The sequence below is a fragment of the Lepisma saccharinum genome, chromosome 26, assembly GCF_977018435.1.
Source record: "Lepisma saccharinum chromosome 26, izLepSacc3.1, whole genome shotgun sequence".
NCBI classification, from domain to species: domain Eukaryota; kingdom Metazoa; phylum Arthropoda; class Insecta; order Zygentoma; family Lepismatidae; genus Lepisma; species Lepisma saccharinum.
The window spans coordinates 26531878-26551349 of NC_139254.1; the positions used below are offsets into that span (position 1 = coordinate 26531878).

At 41.4% G+C, this 19472-nt stretch overlaps 1 protein-coding gene across 1 annotated transcript in view; it reads right to left on the reverse strand.

Annotated features, from left to right (window-relative positions):
• The window catches only part of LOC145979601 (receptor-type tyrosine-protein phosphatase F-like), a 100352-nt gene that overhangs the window by 13991 nt on the left and 66889 nt on the right, over positions 1-19472 (reverse strand). Inside the window, exons 15-16 of the mRNA XM_083112567.1 lie at positions 12107-12318; positions 8713-8918 (exon numbers count right to left, since the gene is read on the reverse strand). Coding sequence (XP_082968693.1) covers positions 8713-8918; positions 12107-12318 — 418 coding nt within the window. The remainder of the gene's footprint in view (positions 1-8712; positions 8919-12106; positions 12319-19472) is intronic.

The window sequence follows — 19472 nt, forward strand, 5'->3', positions numbered from 1 at the left end:
TCGAGGCTTGGTGTTTGGATTAGAAAAATGAAGCTATCCGTGTCAATGTAACATATTTGGATGTTATCTCCATAAAAAGGTTGAAACTGATCGTAGTACGATTGGTACATGTGCAATTTTGATAGTTCAAGGACGGTGGCACCTATGGCAATCGGCTTGTTGAGCATCACTTGCTTCTTGTTCTTCTCGACGAATACAAGATTCTCGTCGAAAATGGTGAAGTTTTTGAAGTAGGGTGACGCGACAATCTTTTCGAATTTCTTTTCGTCCGTGACCAACGTTGCGTCGATGTAATTACGCACGTTCTCCATCGTCTTGCCGTAGATGGCATTGTTGAACAGTTTGTACAGATCCTTGTCCGCAGGCGATGTCGATTGCGCTCTGCGTCGTGTGTTCTCGGCTATGTAGGGTTCCAGCCACCTACTCTGCCTAAATTTCAATCCTCTGTGTATTTTCTTCAGCTGCAAGCCGTGACGCACGTAGAATTGGAGGAGTCGGTAGTGCAGAACGTAATTCCGCTTGTTCTCCATGCTTAGTATGAGTTTTGGCTCCGATGATCCTCCAGGTGGCTTCTCTTTGGTGGGGGCCAGGGCCAATCCGTGATGTTTCTCGTGAAGCGTTTCGGGATAGTCGAGATCCACTTCCAAGAAACAGCCCCATTCGTTATCTTCGCTCCAGTTGAGAAAAAAATCCTCGCAGGAGAGTTCCTCTTCGGTCATCCACGCGTAGTCGCTGATGGGAAGACACTGGGACATGGAGTGGCCATACAGGTTGTTGACATCCCAGTAGACGATGTAGGTGTTGGGCTTCGATGCATCGTAACCAGACGTATGAGAATTGTTTGCCTGAGCATGGCGTCGGGGACATTGGACGATGCCACCGCGTATCGCACTCTCCATGAAGGCATACTGCTCCTTCTCTGCGATGAGACCCAGTTCCACGTTGGTGTATTTCATCATCGATTCCCAAGTCAATCCCGGCGTCGTGAAGAAATACGCAGGATCCAACTTGTAGATCGAGATGCATCTCTTGCGAAACGACTCGAAAATGTCCATGAGGAGAGTCACGTCCAATTTCAAATACAGGTCGTGATAGTCGCAAAAAGTTTGACAATTGAAGGCCGTCCACACACTACGAGCGTGTTCGTAGTCCTCTTCGGAACAGACGTCCTCCGTGAGATGAGAATAAAATGCCTCCCAGGGTGGAAGTTCCGTCTCGTCAAATTTGTCAAAATCGTTGACGTACTCGTAGGGGTAGACGCCCTTGCGACGCAACAGATTCAAATTTTCATCTCCTCCCGAAAAACATTTTTGCTTGGTGGCCACAAGATCTTCGTCGCCAAGTTGAGCTGCAAGGGTGGCCAGGCTGGAGGACAGGAAATTGTAAGAATCCAGGATTCTAACTTCCACACTTCCTCCTTCTTCGAGAGGGATCCACACTCTCACCGCGATGTACTTCTCGCTCGTTCTCGGAATGATGCTGATTCGAGAAGTTATGTTGTAGAGCTCTTTGACGAACAGATGCGTATCGTACTTCTCCGTGTAGTGCAGAAACACGGCAACGAAATGCGACTCCTTAATCTTAAGATTGCAGGAATTACAGATGGTGCTCAGGAATAATCCATTCTGATGGTCATGGTGTACGACCTTGTGATTTTCGGGGGTGAAAGCCTGGTCACACTCCGCGCATCTTGTCGCCGTGTCATGTCTTCGTTGTTGTTCCGTCGTGAGAGCAGGTGGAGAAACGTAAGAGCCTTTCAGGCTGGGTGCAAGTTCTCTCGCGCATTCCGCTATCTTCTTAACAAAATGTTTTGCCGCATCAGGTCCGCAATACAAGATGACATCATTCAATTTTTCTCCGTAGATGGAGAAACTGCAAGGCTCGTGGTGAAAAATTTGGATCGTGCTTGAGGTAGAGGGATCAGGGTTGCAAGACGTCATGGGAACTTGGAAGCTTTCAAAGTCGGCATAAAGGACAGCGGGATGGTGGAGAAGAGCCTGGTGTTTCTGAAATTTCATCTTGGTTCCGGGTTCCGGCATGACATCTTCGGGTTCTGCATTCACGGAGCCAAAACACTTGTGCTGTTCTTTCGTCTTCTTTCCCACGCGAAAAATTCTCAAACACCGATCGCAAATTTCGATCTTATCGCGATTCTTGCTGATCTGTCTTCCTACTAATCGTGAGAAATTCCGTATCAAACTGTAACGACCATCTACAAGCAAGAGTCGAATTACATTATTCTGGCTTCTCGCAGGTCTTAATACACGAATGTTGTCGCAATCGTCAACCCCAAACACAGAAATATCGAGATCTTCTCCTTTTTCCTCTCTATAGTTTTTTAAAAATTGATCGATCTCATTCAGGGGCACAGGATAGGAAATTCCTCGCATGACATTCTTGTATTTCTTCTCGTATCGTTTGTAATTGGACAGACGTTGGGGGTCATTATTATTAGCCGGGTGTAATGCGGCGATGACAGACCATAAGAAACTCTTCGCATCATTACTTTTTATGTTCAACACTGCATTTTGCTTTTTTTTTGTTTTTGTTTTTTTGAGCGCTGCGTAACGGTTTGAAATTGCAGACTCGAAGCTCTAACATGTGGCTGCGACCGCAAAGACTCCATCCACTTCCTCTACCTTCAAACTCTTCTTGTTTTTGTGTCAGGTGCTCAAATAGCCGTGTTACTATCTCGTCAAGATCCTCGTGATTGCCTTCGTGTAAGCCTTCACACCCTACGTAAAAGCTGAAAGTGCTTGACTCGGACGAGACAACTTTCTCATACAGCAGGGTCAAGACGAGATGAATTTTAATTGCAACATTAACGATGCAATCCCGTAATTGATCGACTACTAGGGATTTCACGTTGTCGAGGAAGGTGCTCGAGTCACATTTTTCGTCACCTCCAGATTTATACGTCATGATGCGTGCACTTTTATTCAAAGCACCGCCGCCTTCATGCGCATCAATGCGAGATTTCTTTGCCGGGGGGACTACGACATCATGTTCCGGTAGACGACATTTTTTCAAATGCTTCGAGATGTTCGATTTGGAAATCAACTTCGCACAGTTACGACATGCCACTTTCCCGCAAAGACCGGAGGGACCTGGTTGCGGTTCCATATTTTTCCTCTGTTATTTATATATACAGATAATTTTTTTTTGGGGGGGGGGGTTGTGGTGGTGGTGGTGGTGGTGGTAGGGGAAAGCGCACTGAAACAGAAGGAAAAAAAGTTGAAAAATGCTAGATATTTTTTTCCTTCCACATATATATATATATATTAGACGCGAACAGTATGTGTGTGTGTGTGTGTGTGTGTGTGTGTGTGTGTGTGTGTGTGTGTGTGTGTGTGTGTGCTCTGTTGTAGGAGGTAAAAAATATGCGACATGTAAGTGTGTGTGTCAATTTTTATGACTCCTCTGAATATGTGTGTGTCAGACGCAAAACAAAATATAAATATATCATGAAAAAAATAAAAACTTACCTTTCAAGAGAGATAGAGAGACTTCAAAAAACTTGTAGCTCACTAAAAAAAAAACTTCCACGATGATATATATGTATACTGCCAGACAAACAAATTAAAGAATACTGAACTGCCACGATTGACGTTCACCTTTCAAGAGCGATAGAGAGAGACTTCAAAATAAAAACTTGTAGCTCACTAAAAAAAAAACTTCCACGATGATATATATGTATATACTGCCAGACAAACAAATTAAAGAATACTGAACTGCCACGATTGACGTTCACTATGATAATGATGTACAAAAGAAGAAACTGGTACGTTATATAGGAACCCCCACAACCCACGCGACCCCCTCCCTCCTTTGGTGAAAACACAATGAGCGCTATAGTCAATGTCCTAGCAAATAAAACCCCCCGTTGACCGATTCACTCATGCATGTGGTACAAACGAACAATGCTATACTTTTTTTTTTTAAAACAAAAGACTTTTCGATGCGCACAATATCCTGTGGGGGACAAATAGCAAATGAACGGGCGTTGACAGTTCCACCCATGCATGTGTTGTCGATCATTTCCTCGGTCTCTATATTCCACACGCCCCGTCAGGGTGTGGTGTGTGAAACGGGCGATCCCCCACCAGCTCTGTGAGAACCAGCACACAAAAAACTCAACCATGCCTGAAACGAAAACGGTGGACGCTTTGTTTCGTGCTTGTGATTCCATAAAAATAATACGCGAAAAGGTTGAAAAATTCCAAGTGCAACAATACAGCTTTGTTGTCGGTCGAGCATAATTGTGGATAGATAAATTTCCAAAGCGGATGCTGTTGCTGTGCTCGCTTCCGTTGCATCCGCTTCTCATTCGATTGTTATAGGGGGGATGTGGTGGATTCTTCGTTCAGGACCGTGGGAAAGCTGAAAAAATAGAATCTCTTCGGGATGAAGAGGATGCAAGCTGAATGGGTTCGGGGAGGGGGGTTGCGGTTGTTGTTGTTGCGGCGGCGACGGCAGCGGCGAGGGTTTTTTTTTCTTTCGTCGAAGCGGGTAACATAGCGATAACTTCTTGTGCTTGCAATTCTTTCGAAAACAACATGACGTTATTTCCCAATCGAGCACACGTTTTCAAGAAAGACAAAACTTGCGAGCGAAATTGCGAATCGTCCCAATATGCTGGCTCGGAGCAAAAAAAAAAAAATGAGTGAGGTTTCGAAGCCACGATGAACGTTGTTGGATTTCTGCACAACCACCACTATCACTTGCGCATATCGCTTTTTCCAAAATTGCGTCCTCGTACGATGTTAGTTTCGGAAACGCTCGCAATATATTGCGCACGTTGCGCGGAAACAATTTTATTTTGGATGTTTCTTGCCGGGCAAGAGCTTGAATGGTTACTAACGTTTGAGTTGATGCTCTCAACGAATCGAAAATTGATTTTAATTTTTCCAAACCACTATCGAATGACATTCGGTAATTTCGAATTTGCGCAAATGCTTCTGGGTTGGTTCGAAAAATAGTTTGGTCCGTGATGAAAATATTACATTGAGCGATGAAACACAATTTTTCCACAGGGACGGGAAAAGTTCTACCGAGCGTCGCTATCCACGCGAACATTAGAAATTGCCTGAATGCCTTGGGGGCTTTGCACATGATTATCGATTTTCGTTTTAGAGAATAATCTATGTAAGATTCTAGCATTGAGAATGAACAACGTTGATTGAATTTTTGACAACATTCGCAGTACAAATCCAAACTTGTGACGATTTCGTTGTCACCACGCACTCCTGGCGAGGTTATAGGGGCCAGGAATCCTAAAAAAACAAAAAACAATTATTATTATTTTGTTTGTTTGCTTGCGTCACAATACGGAAAAATAATGAGAGGCGCCAGCGCGCGCATATGTGTGTGTGTGGCACATCGTGTTCCCCCGAGAGAGGTTTACAAAGCTCGCGATATATAAACATTTGGTCCGGACTTAGAAAAAAATTACGATAAGGTACATTCGTACTTCAAGGATGAGAAAGTGAATTCTCTCGTACCGGCTTTTCTGCGCCGTGAAACATCGTCAGCGCAATAAATGAGGCGCGGAACGTGGAGAGAAAGTGAGTTTTTGAGGTTTCGATGCGATTTTCTGAGGGGTCGAAAAATCAGGGTTGCGGTGGGAATCACATTTACTATCTACTAAGAAAATCATCTTGCATCAGGACAATGCGCGCCCTCACACAAGTGTCGTTGCCATGGCAAAAATTCATGAACTTGGTTAAGAATTGTTGCCACATCCGCCTTATTCGCCTGATTTGGCTCCCTCAGACTTCCATCCTTTCCCCAAACTCAAAAGTTTCCTCGGTGGACGGAGATTCTCTTCAAAGGAAGAACTAATAGCCGAAGTTGACACGTATTTCACAGGCCTGGAGGAATCTAATTTTCGAGATGGGATCAAGGCATTGGAACATCGCTGGACCAAGTGCATTAGTGTACAGGGAGACTACATTGAAAAATAAAAAAAATCACTGTTGTAAGTCGTTTCTTTCTACTCCATTCCAAGAACTTTTCAAACCACCCTCGTACATTGTGCAAGGATGAACTCAAACTTTTCTTTGCAATATTATTCCTTTCTGGATACAATGTAATGGCTAGAACCAGAATGTATTGGGAATTATCTGAAGATGTACATCACGCAGGTGTTTCGAAAGCAATGTCAAGGAACAGGTTTGAAGAAATACTGCGATACATACATTTTTGTGACAATTCAAAACTAGACGCTGTTGATCGTTTTGGGAAGATAAGGCCAGTTTGGTCTATGATAAATGAGCGTTGGCTTCAATTTTATCCAGGTGATACATATCTCTCAATTGACGAGTCAATGGTGCCATATTATGGGAGACATGGCGCCAAACAGCACATCCACGGGAAACCCATTCGCTTTGGTTTCAAAGTATGGGCATTGTCGATGCATCTTGGATATCTTATTCAAGGAGAGCTGTATCAAGGTGCTGCGACGGGAAATACAATACCAGAATTTCGAGTAGGTGGCTCTGTAGTCATGGGTTTGATATCCGAACTTTCGGCTCGTTCACAGCTCTCTTTGTTTTTTGACAACTATTTTACTTCCATTCGTCTGCTGGAACATTTACAAGCAAACGGTCACGATGGAACTGGTACGGTTCGCCCAAATCGTGTAGAAAATGCTCCACTTCCAGATGTTAGTTTGTGCAGGAAACAAGAGCGGGGAAGTTACCATCAACTAACAGACAAAAGTACTGGCATTACTCTTGTACGCTACCATGATAACAACATCGCTACAGTAGCATCAACTGTCTCGGGTGTGTCACCTCTGGGACATGCAAGGCGATGGAGCAATGCGGACAAAAAATACATTTCAGTTCCTCAACCTTCGTGTGTTCCTCTATACAATATTTACATGGGTGGTGTTGACCGTATGTACCAAAGCATTGCATGCTACAGGATTAGTATCAGGAACAAGAAGTGGTATTGGCCAATGATAAGTTATCTGCTTCACGTTTCCATGAACAACGCATGGCAACTTTACCACCTGACTGCTAAAGGAAAAGAAGATGGGCTTGATCTGCTCTCATTTACGAGGTATGTAGTACAGAATTATATGCAGTCGTACGTGAAAAACCGTCCACTAGCAGGAAGGCCAAGCGTTAAAGTCTCATCCCGAGTATTGCCTGTAGTGTGATTTGATGGCACATCACATCATTTGTAAACTGTTTCCAAGCAAGTACGTTGTGGAAATTGTGGAAAGGCTACAAGGAAGAAATGTAAGAAGTGCAATGTCGGATGCCATATACAGTGTTCAGAGGCATTCCACACACAGAAATAGATCAGCAACACTTACACAAAGTCGCATTGTTTTCTATTTCCAAAATTTAATTATGTTTTTATTTAGTTAGGTTCGAAAGTAGCAACTCAATTCAGAAATAATTGATAGAATTTTATTATGTACAGCTGCAAATGTAAAAATATGAATGAGCATTGTAATTTCTTGTAAATATGTTCATGTATCAATATAATCTGAATGTCAAACAACAAAAATATAAAATATGTGGAATTTCGTTGTAATAACTGCCCATATATTTAGTAAAATAATCATGTTTATTAAGGTTTTGTTATTCAGTATTGATGGTGCCATCCGTGCTCACTGTCGACATTTGTCGACATGCTAAAACTAAAAGACTATTGGTCGAAAAAAATAAAAATCATTATTTTGGCATTATTTTAGACAAACTACAAAAGGGTTTCAAAGGATACAAGAAATTTCGAAAAATAAATAATTTGGGCAGTAATGGGTTAATGTCTCATTATCCATCTTCTTCCTTGAAACATAAATGCACTAATATTGACAAAGTGAAAACAACAAATCAAAATATTAGACACAATTCATAAATCAAATGTAAGGAATTTGAATAATGCATTATTAAGAATAAAATGATTTCTAATGAGGGCGGGAAGAGATATGAGTTGGTCCATATTTGATTAATTATACCTGGGTCAAGCTAACATCTGACACTAATTCATTGTGCAGAACAGTTATGTTTACAAAATCCTGTTTCCATGTTGTTTGCTGAGGAGGAATTCCAAGGTTAACACTTGTTGCACAAACACGCAGGCAACTGTAGGCCTAATCAGCTGTTTGACTGCAAGTTGTATCATGGGTAAATGTGGCAATAACATGTCATTGTCTGAGAGGCGAGTCCAATGCCAGGAGAAAGCTAGGCTCAACTCTAATATAAATGCATGACACTATTTCTAATATATTGTATGTGTTTGGCACTACTGAATGAAAGACAGGAACAGAATTATCCATACATCTGCATGAACCAACCCAGTTAATATAATTTAACAGAGAAAATGTTTCAACCTCAAAAACTGGAATTGCAAATCCAGAAGATCAAACCCATTACTTAGTTGATATCTTATTGATGAACTGTTAATTTTTAGTTACACTAAAGGATTGATTAATTGTTTGAGGAGTTTTACGTCCACTTTATGCACAGTAAGGCTAATCAGGACTGGACCTACAGTATAAAGTGGGATCTGAACAACTATGTGCCTCCACCTGGTATCGAAACTGGAACCCCTTGATTACAAGGCAATGACACTACCACTGCGCAATCAGAGAGGTCCCTTACACTGAAAGATATTAATAAGATAGTTACTTTATGGCTATAACTAAAATTATATGCAAAGTATTCAGAATCCATTCTTATATATTGGCATACTAACCTTACAAGCTCCTTTAGTGATTCAAGTGGACTAAGTGTAACCTCAAACATTGTGCTTGAATTCCCATGTTTCGTAATGCCAGAAGGTTTCTGCAGTGTTGGTGTAGGAGGGTGCGTAGAGACACTGAGCTGCACTGGCTGCCCCATCATAACTGTTTTAGCAGACACACTAATGGAGTATGTAGAAGCTGGGTTCAAATCAGTAAACTGGAAAATAAAAATAGAACTTGTGTAATAGACAAAACTCTAATTGATATTTGGATACACTTTATTGTGAAATCTAATTCGATTATTGATATCTGATATAAAACAATCAAGATGAGAAAACCTCAGACACACTCACAAATTAAAGAGGAAAGAAATCTGTTTTCTCATCTCACTTCTCATTTGCCTAAGTGTTGCCATATCTAAAACTCCTCTCTTGTTTCAACATTAAAAAAACTCAACAAACTTTAATAGTATTATTATTTGCTTATTTTGTTTCGCTTTTCTGCCACTTTTAACTAATTGCAAATTATATGAAGAAATTAATGAAGAAATAATTTTAAAGAACTCCCATGCCCATGCTGGGATTTTAACCTGGGATCCTTGGTGCTGTAGTGATTAAATATTATGTCACTGCTTTCACTGGGTATGTTCTTTTTATCTTCATGGTGATACAAACCCTTGGCACTGAATAAAGCTGAAGACTATGTATTAAAGAATTCTGCACACTTTGGCAACACATCACAAGAGTACATGGCAAGGAGCTGATCTCATTGCTAGTTTATGGTTGAAAATTCATTGACCGCCCCAGGGGGTTTCTCTTCTTTGTCGAGTTGTACATGAATATCTGAATTAAGTTATCAATATAGAGAAAGCTGATATATTCCAGTACAAATGTAGACATACAATTTTTCCACTATCTCACTTTTCTTCTCTTTCCTCCCATTTTTCTCATTTCTCTTCCCCGTTCAATCTCACTATGGAATGTCTCCCCTTGTCTAGATCTTTATCATTTTCTGAAATGCTTCTATTGCTGATGTGCTCCTTTCTCCCTCCTCTCTCTTTTCATCTCACCCTCACTCCATCCTTAGCCCATTTCCATATCTCTCTCTCTTTTGCTGACTACTTTTGTCTAGCTCCTGCACCATGGCTGTGCAGTCTAAGGCATAAGGACATGAGATGCAAACTGGTTCGAGTCTGCTGAGGGAATCATAACAACTTTTCTCCTGAGATTTAGGCCAGTGTATGGAACTGGTAGCCTACCTTCCCTCAGAGCAAATGAACTCACTTTTCTGCCTCCACTGCATGTGCGCAGTGACAATAGGAACAGAGCAGTTATGCATGAGTGCTCACTCTAGCAGTATACCGTCGCAATGTTTTTGAAGCAAGAGCAGAGGAGTTGGTTAAAAATTGAATGTGCTAGAGGTAGCAATGCATGAGAGTCTCACCAAGGACTGCAAGAGGCTTGCAGTGCATCTGCATTACCTTACCGAACAGTAGCAAGGTGGGTAAGTGCCTTCAGAGAAGGACACGAAAATGTGTCAGACATGGCTCGGTCTGGTCATCCACCAGTAAGTGATGAAGACGTGCAAACTGTCGGTGTTAGTGCAGACAGATTGGAACTCCATGATTCATGAGTTAGCCCAAGATACAGGACTGGCACCTTCTACTGTGATTCACATCCTAAAGGACCACCTGAGAATCTGAAAAATTGCTTCATGATGGGTCCCGCATGATTTAACGAAAATGCAGGAATGGCTACGGTATGACGGTGCTCTACTCATTTGCAGCGCTATGAGCTCGAAGGAGAGGCCTTCTTACGGTGTATCATTATAATTGATAAAACCTGGGCCAAATGTTGCAAACCAAAGCTGAAACGCTAATCAAACGAATGGCATCATCACGGGTCACCGCAAACAACAACAGTTAGACCAACCCCCACCAATGTGAAAGTGATGGTAATTCTTGCCTACAATTGGGATGGTGTTATCATAAAACATACCGTTCCCCCAAGGCAGACCGTTAATGCTGAGTACTACTGTTCATTTTTGCAAAACAATCTGCTGTCAGCTCTGAGAAGAAAACGACGACACTTCATGCAAAAACCACCCATCATTCTCCACGACAATGCACGAGTTCATGCAGCAGAAGCTGTGTCTGATTTGTTCAATTGATGGGGCTGGGAAGTTCTCTACCACACCCCATACTCTCCGGATTTAAGTCCCTGTGACTTTGACCTATTCCTAAAGATGAAAGAACCACGTTGTGGAATTCGCTTCCAAACAGTTCAAGAAGTTATTCAGGCAATAGATCGCTCTCTATGCACCAGAGATCACACAGTGCTAACGGTATCCAAAGGCTTCTGCGCCGCTGGGAACATGATGTACGCAGCAGTGATGGTTACATTGAAGGCCTGTAAAACTTTGAACTTGGTATGTATGTTATGTATGTTGAAAATAAAGAGTTGCCACTACTTAAAAATCAACCTTTATATTAGATTCTTTCATAATTGAACATTTCTTTTACAAGTTATAGATTATTTGGAATAATGTAGCTGTAAAAGTAACTTATAATCACTTACTAAATAATAGTAACAGTAACACTTTTCAAAATGAGAAGCTCTACTTTTCAAGATAAGTAACTGTGACACTAACTGAGCTCTTTTTTAGGAAAGAAACTTCCACAGTAACTCAGTCAATTTTAAGAAGTGAATTTTTCAAAGACTGGTCCAGAATCCATCAAGATTTGCCTTTGTGATTAATAAATTTTATCATAATGATAGGTCAAGGTTTCTGTTATCTGGCTAGTACTGTTTATTGCCACCAAAACATGCAAAATAAATATTGAACAGCACACTCGCATGGCCTGAAAAGCTCTTTTCCATAGCCACTTGTTACAGATCTCACTATGCAGATTCACAATAGTCAACAAAATATATTTCAGTTGTGTTTCTAATTTTGTTGTACTTCCCCCTAACAAATCACTACAGCTGAGAATGGTACCAAGAAAATGCTTTTCTTTTAAGGTAACATAAAGCAAGCAATACAATACTTGTTACTTACTTTTGGATGCAAGATAACAGTGATTGTAACAAGTTACTTTAAGTACCTTTCTTTGTTGAAGAGCCCTTTCGTGTATCTGTAGCAACGTTTTTTTCTGAAATGATGATCTTATCGTAAGGTACACAAATGATTGTTAACATCCACATTGGCTGTGATTAGTTATTTGGCCAGTTTGTAACTTCAACCTGATTGAGATATGCACATTTTCGTGAAAGTATTATGCTTTTGCTGACAACATTTTTGTTAATGGAATATTCAAGGGGAGGGCCTATGATCCATTGGCTCAGTTTCTTTATCTGCTCTTGCACACAGGCAATGAATTTCAAACTGATACATTTATGAACTCACCTCATATTGATAACTTGGCCTTTCATCCGCCACAGGATATTCCTTAATAGGGTAATATGTACAGCAACTTGTAGCATCGAAAGAGTCTATCTCATCTAAGTTAATTAGAAATGATCTCAGTCTTCCATTTGCAAGGTCAGGATAATCCCATTCGACTTTTATAGATGTCGAATTTCTGGACACAAGATGTATATTTTGTGGTTTGCTCGGAGCTGCAAAGTAAACAATGGTGTTAATACGAATAATGTGTATAAAATACATTAAATGTGAAAGTGCTAAAATAAAAAATAATGTAAGTTCAAATTCTGATGATCTGAAATTGATTATGTGGTGTATATTCCCAGATATCATAGTAAGCTTGCCTCAAGTTTCAAACAAGTTTTTCACATAAAGTGAATAAGCTTGCTGTAAGCATGACATGTCAAAATTGCAGAAAAAGCGCAAAACATCCTTTACAAAGCTTGACATGAGAAGTTTGCACAAAATACATCACAGAAAGCTGATGGTTGAAACAAACTTCCATCATGCTTATATCAAATTTACCATATCCAACTGGCTTTGACAGAAACAAGCAATCTAGGTCAAGCGTTTGCTATCTGAGTTGTATTACTACTGGTGTCTTGATTATATCTATGTAGAAGTAAATACTTCAAAATATGTACCTAGTTACATAACAATTGTGTTTGTTTTTCTTAAAAGTGTATAAATATCCATTACTCAATTGTTATTAATATAACAAAATAATTTTGTAATCTTAAGAGGGTGTATTTATCAAAATGCACAACCATATAGCAGTATGTCTTGGGCTACAACTTGACATAAACATAATTTAGTTTCAAATGTCTCATAACTTTAATTGTACTTATTCATATTTAAGGCTTGTGTGACGTACTCACATAATATAAGTTAGTATACAATAAAATATATATACTTAAAGGTACTTACGATAGTGAGTAGTGGTTTTAACAAAAACTATGTTTCAGGATTCTACTTATCCCTTCATCAGGTTACCATACTAGGCCAGTGTGACTACACCTTAGCTGCATCAGGTATGACAAGGACATGTTAATTTGATATGATGTAGTTCACTGGTTACAGGAGAAGGAAGGTAGGGGGCGAGGACATCAACCGAAGGACTTCCGGCATAGTGCAGAAGGCCATGTCAGTACATTGCATAACCCACCAATGTGTGTACCTAAGTGGGACCTTTTAACGTGTCCATGTGTCCAGCCTTGAGTACACAAGGCTTTTTAGATCAGTTGTTTTTAACTTGGGAACATGGTAGTTTTCCGTGAGTTGGGTCAGATGACTATGTGCCCCTTTTTTATTATTTTTCACCCAGCCTCACCTAAATTCCTAAGTCCTTGTCATATCTGATGCAGCAGTAGGTGGAACCCTACGTTCTGGCGACGTCCTTTGACCTACTTTTTTTTTTACGACGTTTTACGCACTAAACTAACCTACAATGAAAAAAAAATGGCCAGAAAAAGCTCTGACATCACTTTTTAAGCTATTTTTTACCCTATTACAAAAAAGGAGAGAGGAAGGAAGAGTGAGAGAGGAGGACGAGTTAACCGAGAGTGTTGCCAACTCCTCACTCGAAAAAATCACCAAGGTTTTTGTTTTTGGGTATAACCTAACCTCAAGCAAGGAGCTGGCAACACTGCTTGAGGCTTTTCTTGCAGTGTGGCCAACTCCTCACTTAAAAAATCACCAAGGTTTGTTTTTGGGTCTAACCTAACCTTAAACAAGGAGCTGGCAATACTGCTTGAGGCTTGTCTTGAAGTATTGCCAATATTTTACTTGAAAAGTCACCAAGGTTTGTTTTTTTTGGGTCTAACCTAACCTCAAACAAGGAGCTGGCAATACTGCTTGAGGTTTTACAGTGCATAAAGCAATTTGCCAACCTACTGGTTTGCCATAGCGTTTTACAAAAAGAGAGAGATGGGAAAAGTTAAACAACCGATAGTGTTGCTAATATTTACCTACAGCTTTTTTTTTTACTTGGCAAGAGCTATCTTACTTGAGGCTTAACTAATTTATATACTGACGTAACATACACACACTGAGCAAAAAGAGTCGGCAACAAACATATACTGCCGTAAAAGAGAGAGGGATAGATAGATAGATAGCAACACAGTATGTGCGTGCGTGTATAATATGTAGCATTATTAACTAGAGTGCGTTGGCAACCCACCTACAACTAAAAAAAAATAAAGATGCCAATGTTGCTGAGAGAGACTAAGCTGGCAACAGTGGTGAGCGAATATGCATTATTTCCAAGTCCCGAGTGCCAATGTATATCGTGATTTTTGCAAACCTCTCTCGCGGCAACGATGTGCCACTCACACACGTACGTACTTTTTTTATTTTTGTATTTTCATCTACTGAAGTGACTGAAGGGCAAGCTGAAAATCTGTAGTCAACTCAACCGGTTCTCTTATCATTTGAAATCTTTTTCTGCATACATCCTCTGTTCCCCGAACCAACAAGCACGGGAAAACGACAATCATAGTTGGCCCCGTGATACGACCTCACACCCATCAATTAAGCTTCAAAAAGCTTATCACGCCCAGATATTTAAACATCCGGTTTAATTGTTACCGCTGCCGCTAGTTGATCGCACCCATCGTACCCAATCCATCCGGTTTGATTGTTACGCGACATCGCAGCAGTGATTTCCCACGGCAGCTGTTTTCTCCCCCCACGATTGCTTTCAAGCATATTGTTTCGCTCTGTTGCTTTAGTATCCTGGGCTTGTTATACATCACTGTCACTTTATTTGTATCGGCAGTAATTTTCCAAGCAATTTTAATCACAGCCTATCTACAATTTTCATCGACTGTTGGGGGTGATTGAAAGGAACTGAACAACAGGAAACTGTCAATTGCCTGGGTGCGACTACAGGAAGTTGTCCATCAAGTTGGGCATCAACGATATGTTTTCTAGGAAAGGGTGTTCACGCATAACTCGAACCAACCTTGAAAGTTTAGCTGCCGGCGAGTATAAATTTCTATTAGAAATCCCACACACATTAGTTGCAGTCGAGTATTGCTACTGGGCAGTCGCATAAAAGTGTACGCTATACCAAGTGTAAATATCAAAGTGTAATAGAAGCCGAATTAGTTTGGTCTGTCAGGTGAGTACCATATCAGCATAAGTTATACGCACACAAGTTGCTTGACCAGCTATAAAACTAAAATTTACGCGGTAAGGCTAATCGAAACTGGACCTACAGCAGGATTCGAACCACCTCTGCTGGGTATCGAATTTTGAGTTTAAAATTATACAAGTGTACAGGGGAAACTCTATTTTTTGAATTTGTTGATACTCTGGATTGGATTTTGTTGTTTTTAAATCTATTTTATCCACAGTAAGGCTAATTGGGACTGGACCTATAGTTTCAAGAACTATTTGTGCGGGTATCGAAGCCGAGATTACAAGGCTATTGCTGTGCTATCGCAGAGGCTAGTGGAAGTACTGTTTGATTTGATGTTTTAAGTCTATTTTATGCACAGTAAGGCTAATCGGGACTGGACCTACAGTTTCAAGAACCACTTGCGTGGGTATCGAACCCGAGATTACAAGGCTATTGCTGTGCTATTGCAGAGGCTAGTGGAAGTACTGTTTGATTTGATGTTTTAAGTCTACTTTATGCACAGTAAGGCTAATCGGGGCTGGACCTTCAGTTTCAAAAACCACTTGTGTGGGTATCGAACCCTGGATTACAAGGCTATTGCTGTGCTATCGCAGAGGCTAGTGGAAGTACATAGTTATTCGAATCTTATTTATTTAGACCTTCAGTCTAAAAAATATCATGGTATTATTATTTCTGCAATTATTTGCAATCTAGGCCAGAGAGAGGAGAGGAGGAAAAAAAATAATATTTTGTTTTTAATATCGAGCCTATATTTTAAATTTATACATGTGCGCATGCGCACAGGGGGTAAAATTTTTTTTTTGATCGGGTGGGTTGTAAGGTGAGTGAACATGTAGGAAAAATACTGGTATATTGATTGATTGATTGATTTAGTTTATTTTACTTCGCGTTTTGTACTTGTTGGCTAATTTGCGAAGATGAGTGATGAAATTGATGAAAATGGATATTCACAAACAACCATACCCGACCGGGATTCGAACGCGGAACTCTTGGCGTCGCAGCGCGATGCGCTAACCACTCGGCCACAGCGTCGGGCAAGTACTGGTATATACATAGACCGAAGTTACATGGTTCTAGGTCCCATAGGAGCTAGGATGATGATTGTGGCTTTGTTGGATAGGTTTTGATCATAACTACTCAACTACAAGCAAGCCCCCCCCCCCCCCCCTCTCTTAATTTGTTTAAGAAATTTGATTTGATCCTAAAAAACACTCTGCATCCTATTGGAGTGCTTTGGATGTGTTTTAGATTAAAAATTTTGTAATTGGGGATGTAGAAAAGCTATTCTTGCTCGATGAAGGCAATATATTTTAAAACTGCTCTGTAACCCTCTCGTTCTTCACGTCGTGGACGAAGGACTTCTCTGCAATCAGGATGACGCTGCACACGGTGTTCTCGGGCAAGGCTTCGTGGAACTCGCAGACGATCTTGATGTTGGTTCGATCGTTGACCACCACCTGCTTCCTCTTCGTCGTGTTGATGACGAACATCGGCCTGCGGATTTTGAATTCGCTGGGCGTGTAGTATACGTCCACGTTTCCCTCGGTCACGCGCTTGAAAGAGGTGTAAGCTTCGTAAAGTTTGAGGTAATCGTCTTTGGTCATGTCGAGGTTGTAATTCTCGCGCGGGAAGACTTCGTTGCGTCCATTTTTCAGATAAACATTCTTGATCTTGCAGTCGTCGAACTTGCTGGAATCTTTTTCCTGGTTGTTATCGCGCCCGGTCTGAAAGAGCACCACGACGAAATCTGGCATGTCGAACTGTATGTTGTTGAACTGTGTCGTCACGTCGAATTCCATGTGACTTCCTGACGCCATCTTCTGCACACACTGGTAACCGTGAAAGTGAATCGGTACCTGCGGACTCTTCAAAATCTCTGCTTTGTACTTGAGGGCGTAGTTTGTTTCGTATTCCACGATTGGCATTCTCAATTCCATGCTCCGTATAACACACTTGGCCGCTTCAGGTAATGTGTTGGCTATCGGCGTGCCGTCAGCGTTCAAGTTGGTGTATCGCATCAGTGCGTCGTTGTCGTTGGCCGCTCTTCGAAAAGTGACGCGCAATCCTCCCTTCCATATGATCTCTTTGTAGTCGGAGAAGAATCCCGGTAGCAGACGCATGGGAAAGAGCACTGTGTGACTTCTCGTCGTTATTTTCGTCCCTGCTTCGAATCCTCCTGCTTGATAGTATGCTGCGTCCGTTTTGGATAATTTCAAAGTTCCCACTGCCGTCGACGTGATGCCAGGATAGTCTATTCTGTCTATGACGGTGTTGTGTTTCCTCACCTCCACCTGCGAGAACAGGTGAGGCACGAAGTTGTCCACGAGTTTCAAATTTGCATTGGGTGGAAACGCGTCTCCGCTTTCCTTTTTCACCACGTCGAATTGAAGGTAGAGGTCCGCTCTGTGAGGATGAACGAACCCATCCCCTACGTCCACATCGTATTCGATCTCCCTGTTCGCTTCGTTGAGATTAGCGAACGTGCGACGGTTGGGAGGGAAAGATTGCAATTCGTAACTTTCGATTTGTTCCATTTTCACTATGTATGGTTATTTATTATACGTTGATCTCCACGATGGCAGTGGTCGTTGCACCTGCGAAATCCACCACGTCTCCTTTCTCGTTTGTCACCACCAACTCTATGTCGTCTATGCGGTTGCGGCATACTGGAAAATAGATCGGCGAAGAGGGTGTGTAGATGATCGGTTCCATGAATTCGGAACTGGGTTTGAACGTGGCTATGATTCCTGTCTGCTTGTGACTTCCCAGTAATCCGTCCGAGGATTTCGTGATCATGCCTTCCGCCACGTTGCAGTGAACGTTTAGAGTCTCTATGGCTAGAAATTTAGGAATGTTGGTTGCTGTATGTTTGATGCCAGCTTCGAGTTTGGTGTCGTTCTCGAAACCTAAAAGTTCTCCCATGGTGCCCAGGTTTATGGTCTCCGTCGCGGATAGGATTTCCACTCTGTGCGTGACCGAATTTTGAGAAAGGTACGTGCCTTTGGGTAACTGAGCTTGCAAAGTGGAAAGATTGTATTGGCCTGGCGTGACGACGATGTGTTCGCTTCCGACACTAATTTTATTATTGTGCTGCGTGACGTTAGGTATGAGGTACATGCTGTAGAATGCACGCAGAGCTACGGATTTAGGATAGACGATGTCGTCGTGCAGCGTGAGTTTCAAGATTGAAGATTCGCTCGTGAGATGAAACACGCCCATGGTGTTTTAGGTACCACAATGCTTTCTGAAAATGTTCCACCGACGGGTTATTTATTTTAGACATGTATGCGAGAACGGAAAGGCATAGGTGGCCGCAGTTAACATCGGTGAAACCCTGGATGCGTTTGTCATTGTAGTAGAGGTTGGCAACACTGAGATACTTCACCAACCTGGCAGGCGGTGTGCCACCGAACGAATCGAAAACAAATGCATTGTTATCGTCAATTTTGAGGTAGCATATCCAATGTGTACCACGATTTTTGTAACTGTCCAGGTTGACCACGCCATACTCCTTTTTCTTCACAGCAGAGGGTAGAGAATCGGACATGAAAACACCCCTGAAGTTTTTTATTCCCAACAGTTCGATCAGAGATTCAATATCGAAGTTGGACAGGGCTTCTTCTTTTTTTTATATTTTTTCAAAGCATCGAGGTTGCTTTTTTGTTTTTTGGTTATACCTTTCCCCTTCTTCTCCATAGCCAGGTTGTGACGTTTCTGTTCTTCCAATTCTGCCTTGTTCTTCTTCGAGTCGATGACGGTTTTCGCGATGGCGGCGCTACCGCCGGCCAAACTTCCAACGGCCCCTAATGCTGCCAGGATGGCCGGGATGCTGAATATGAAACCTCCAATCTTTTGCTGTTTCCGCGAACGCTGCAAGCGTCTCAATTGAGGTGTGCTGAGAAGTAATTTCATTCCGTGTCCTTTCGTCAAGCATGAACGTTTCTTCTCGCGTTGTTTCTTGGTGAGTAACCCATCGAGGGCACCTAGATTTTTCAGATTGGAGTATGGTATCTGGTACACGACACCCTTAGGCTTCATGATGATGCTCTATATGTTATCTTCACGATATGTTATTTATATATATGTTCTAGGATTTTTTTTTGTGTAATTTTTTTGGTATGTTATTTATATATAAATATTCTGAGATTTTTTTGTTTCGTGTAATTTTTTTTTCAAGGATATACTTCGCGCAGAGTTGTTACACAA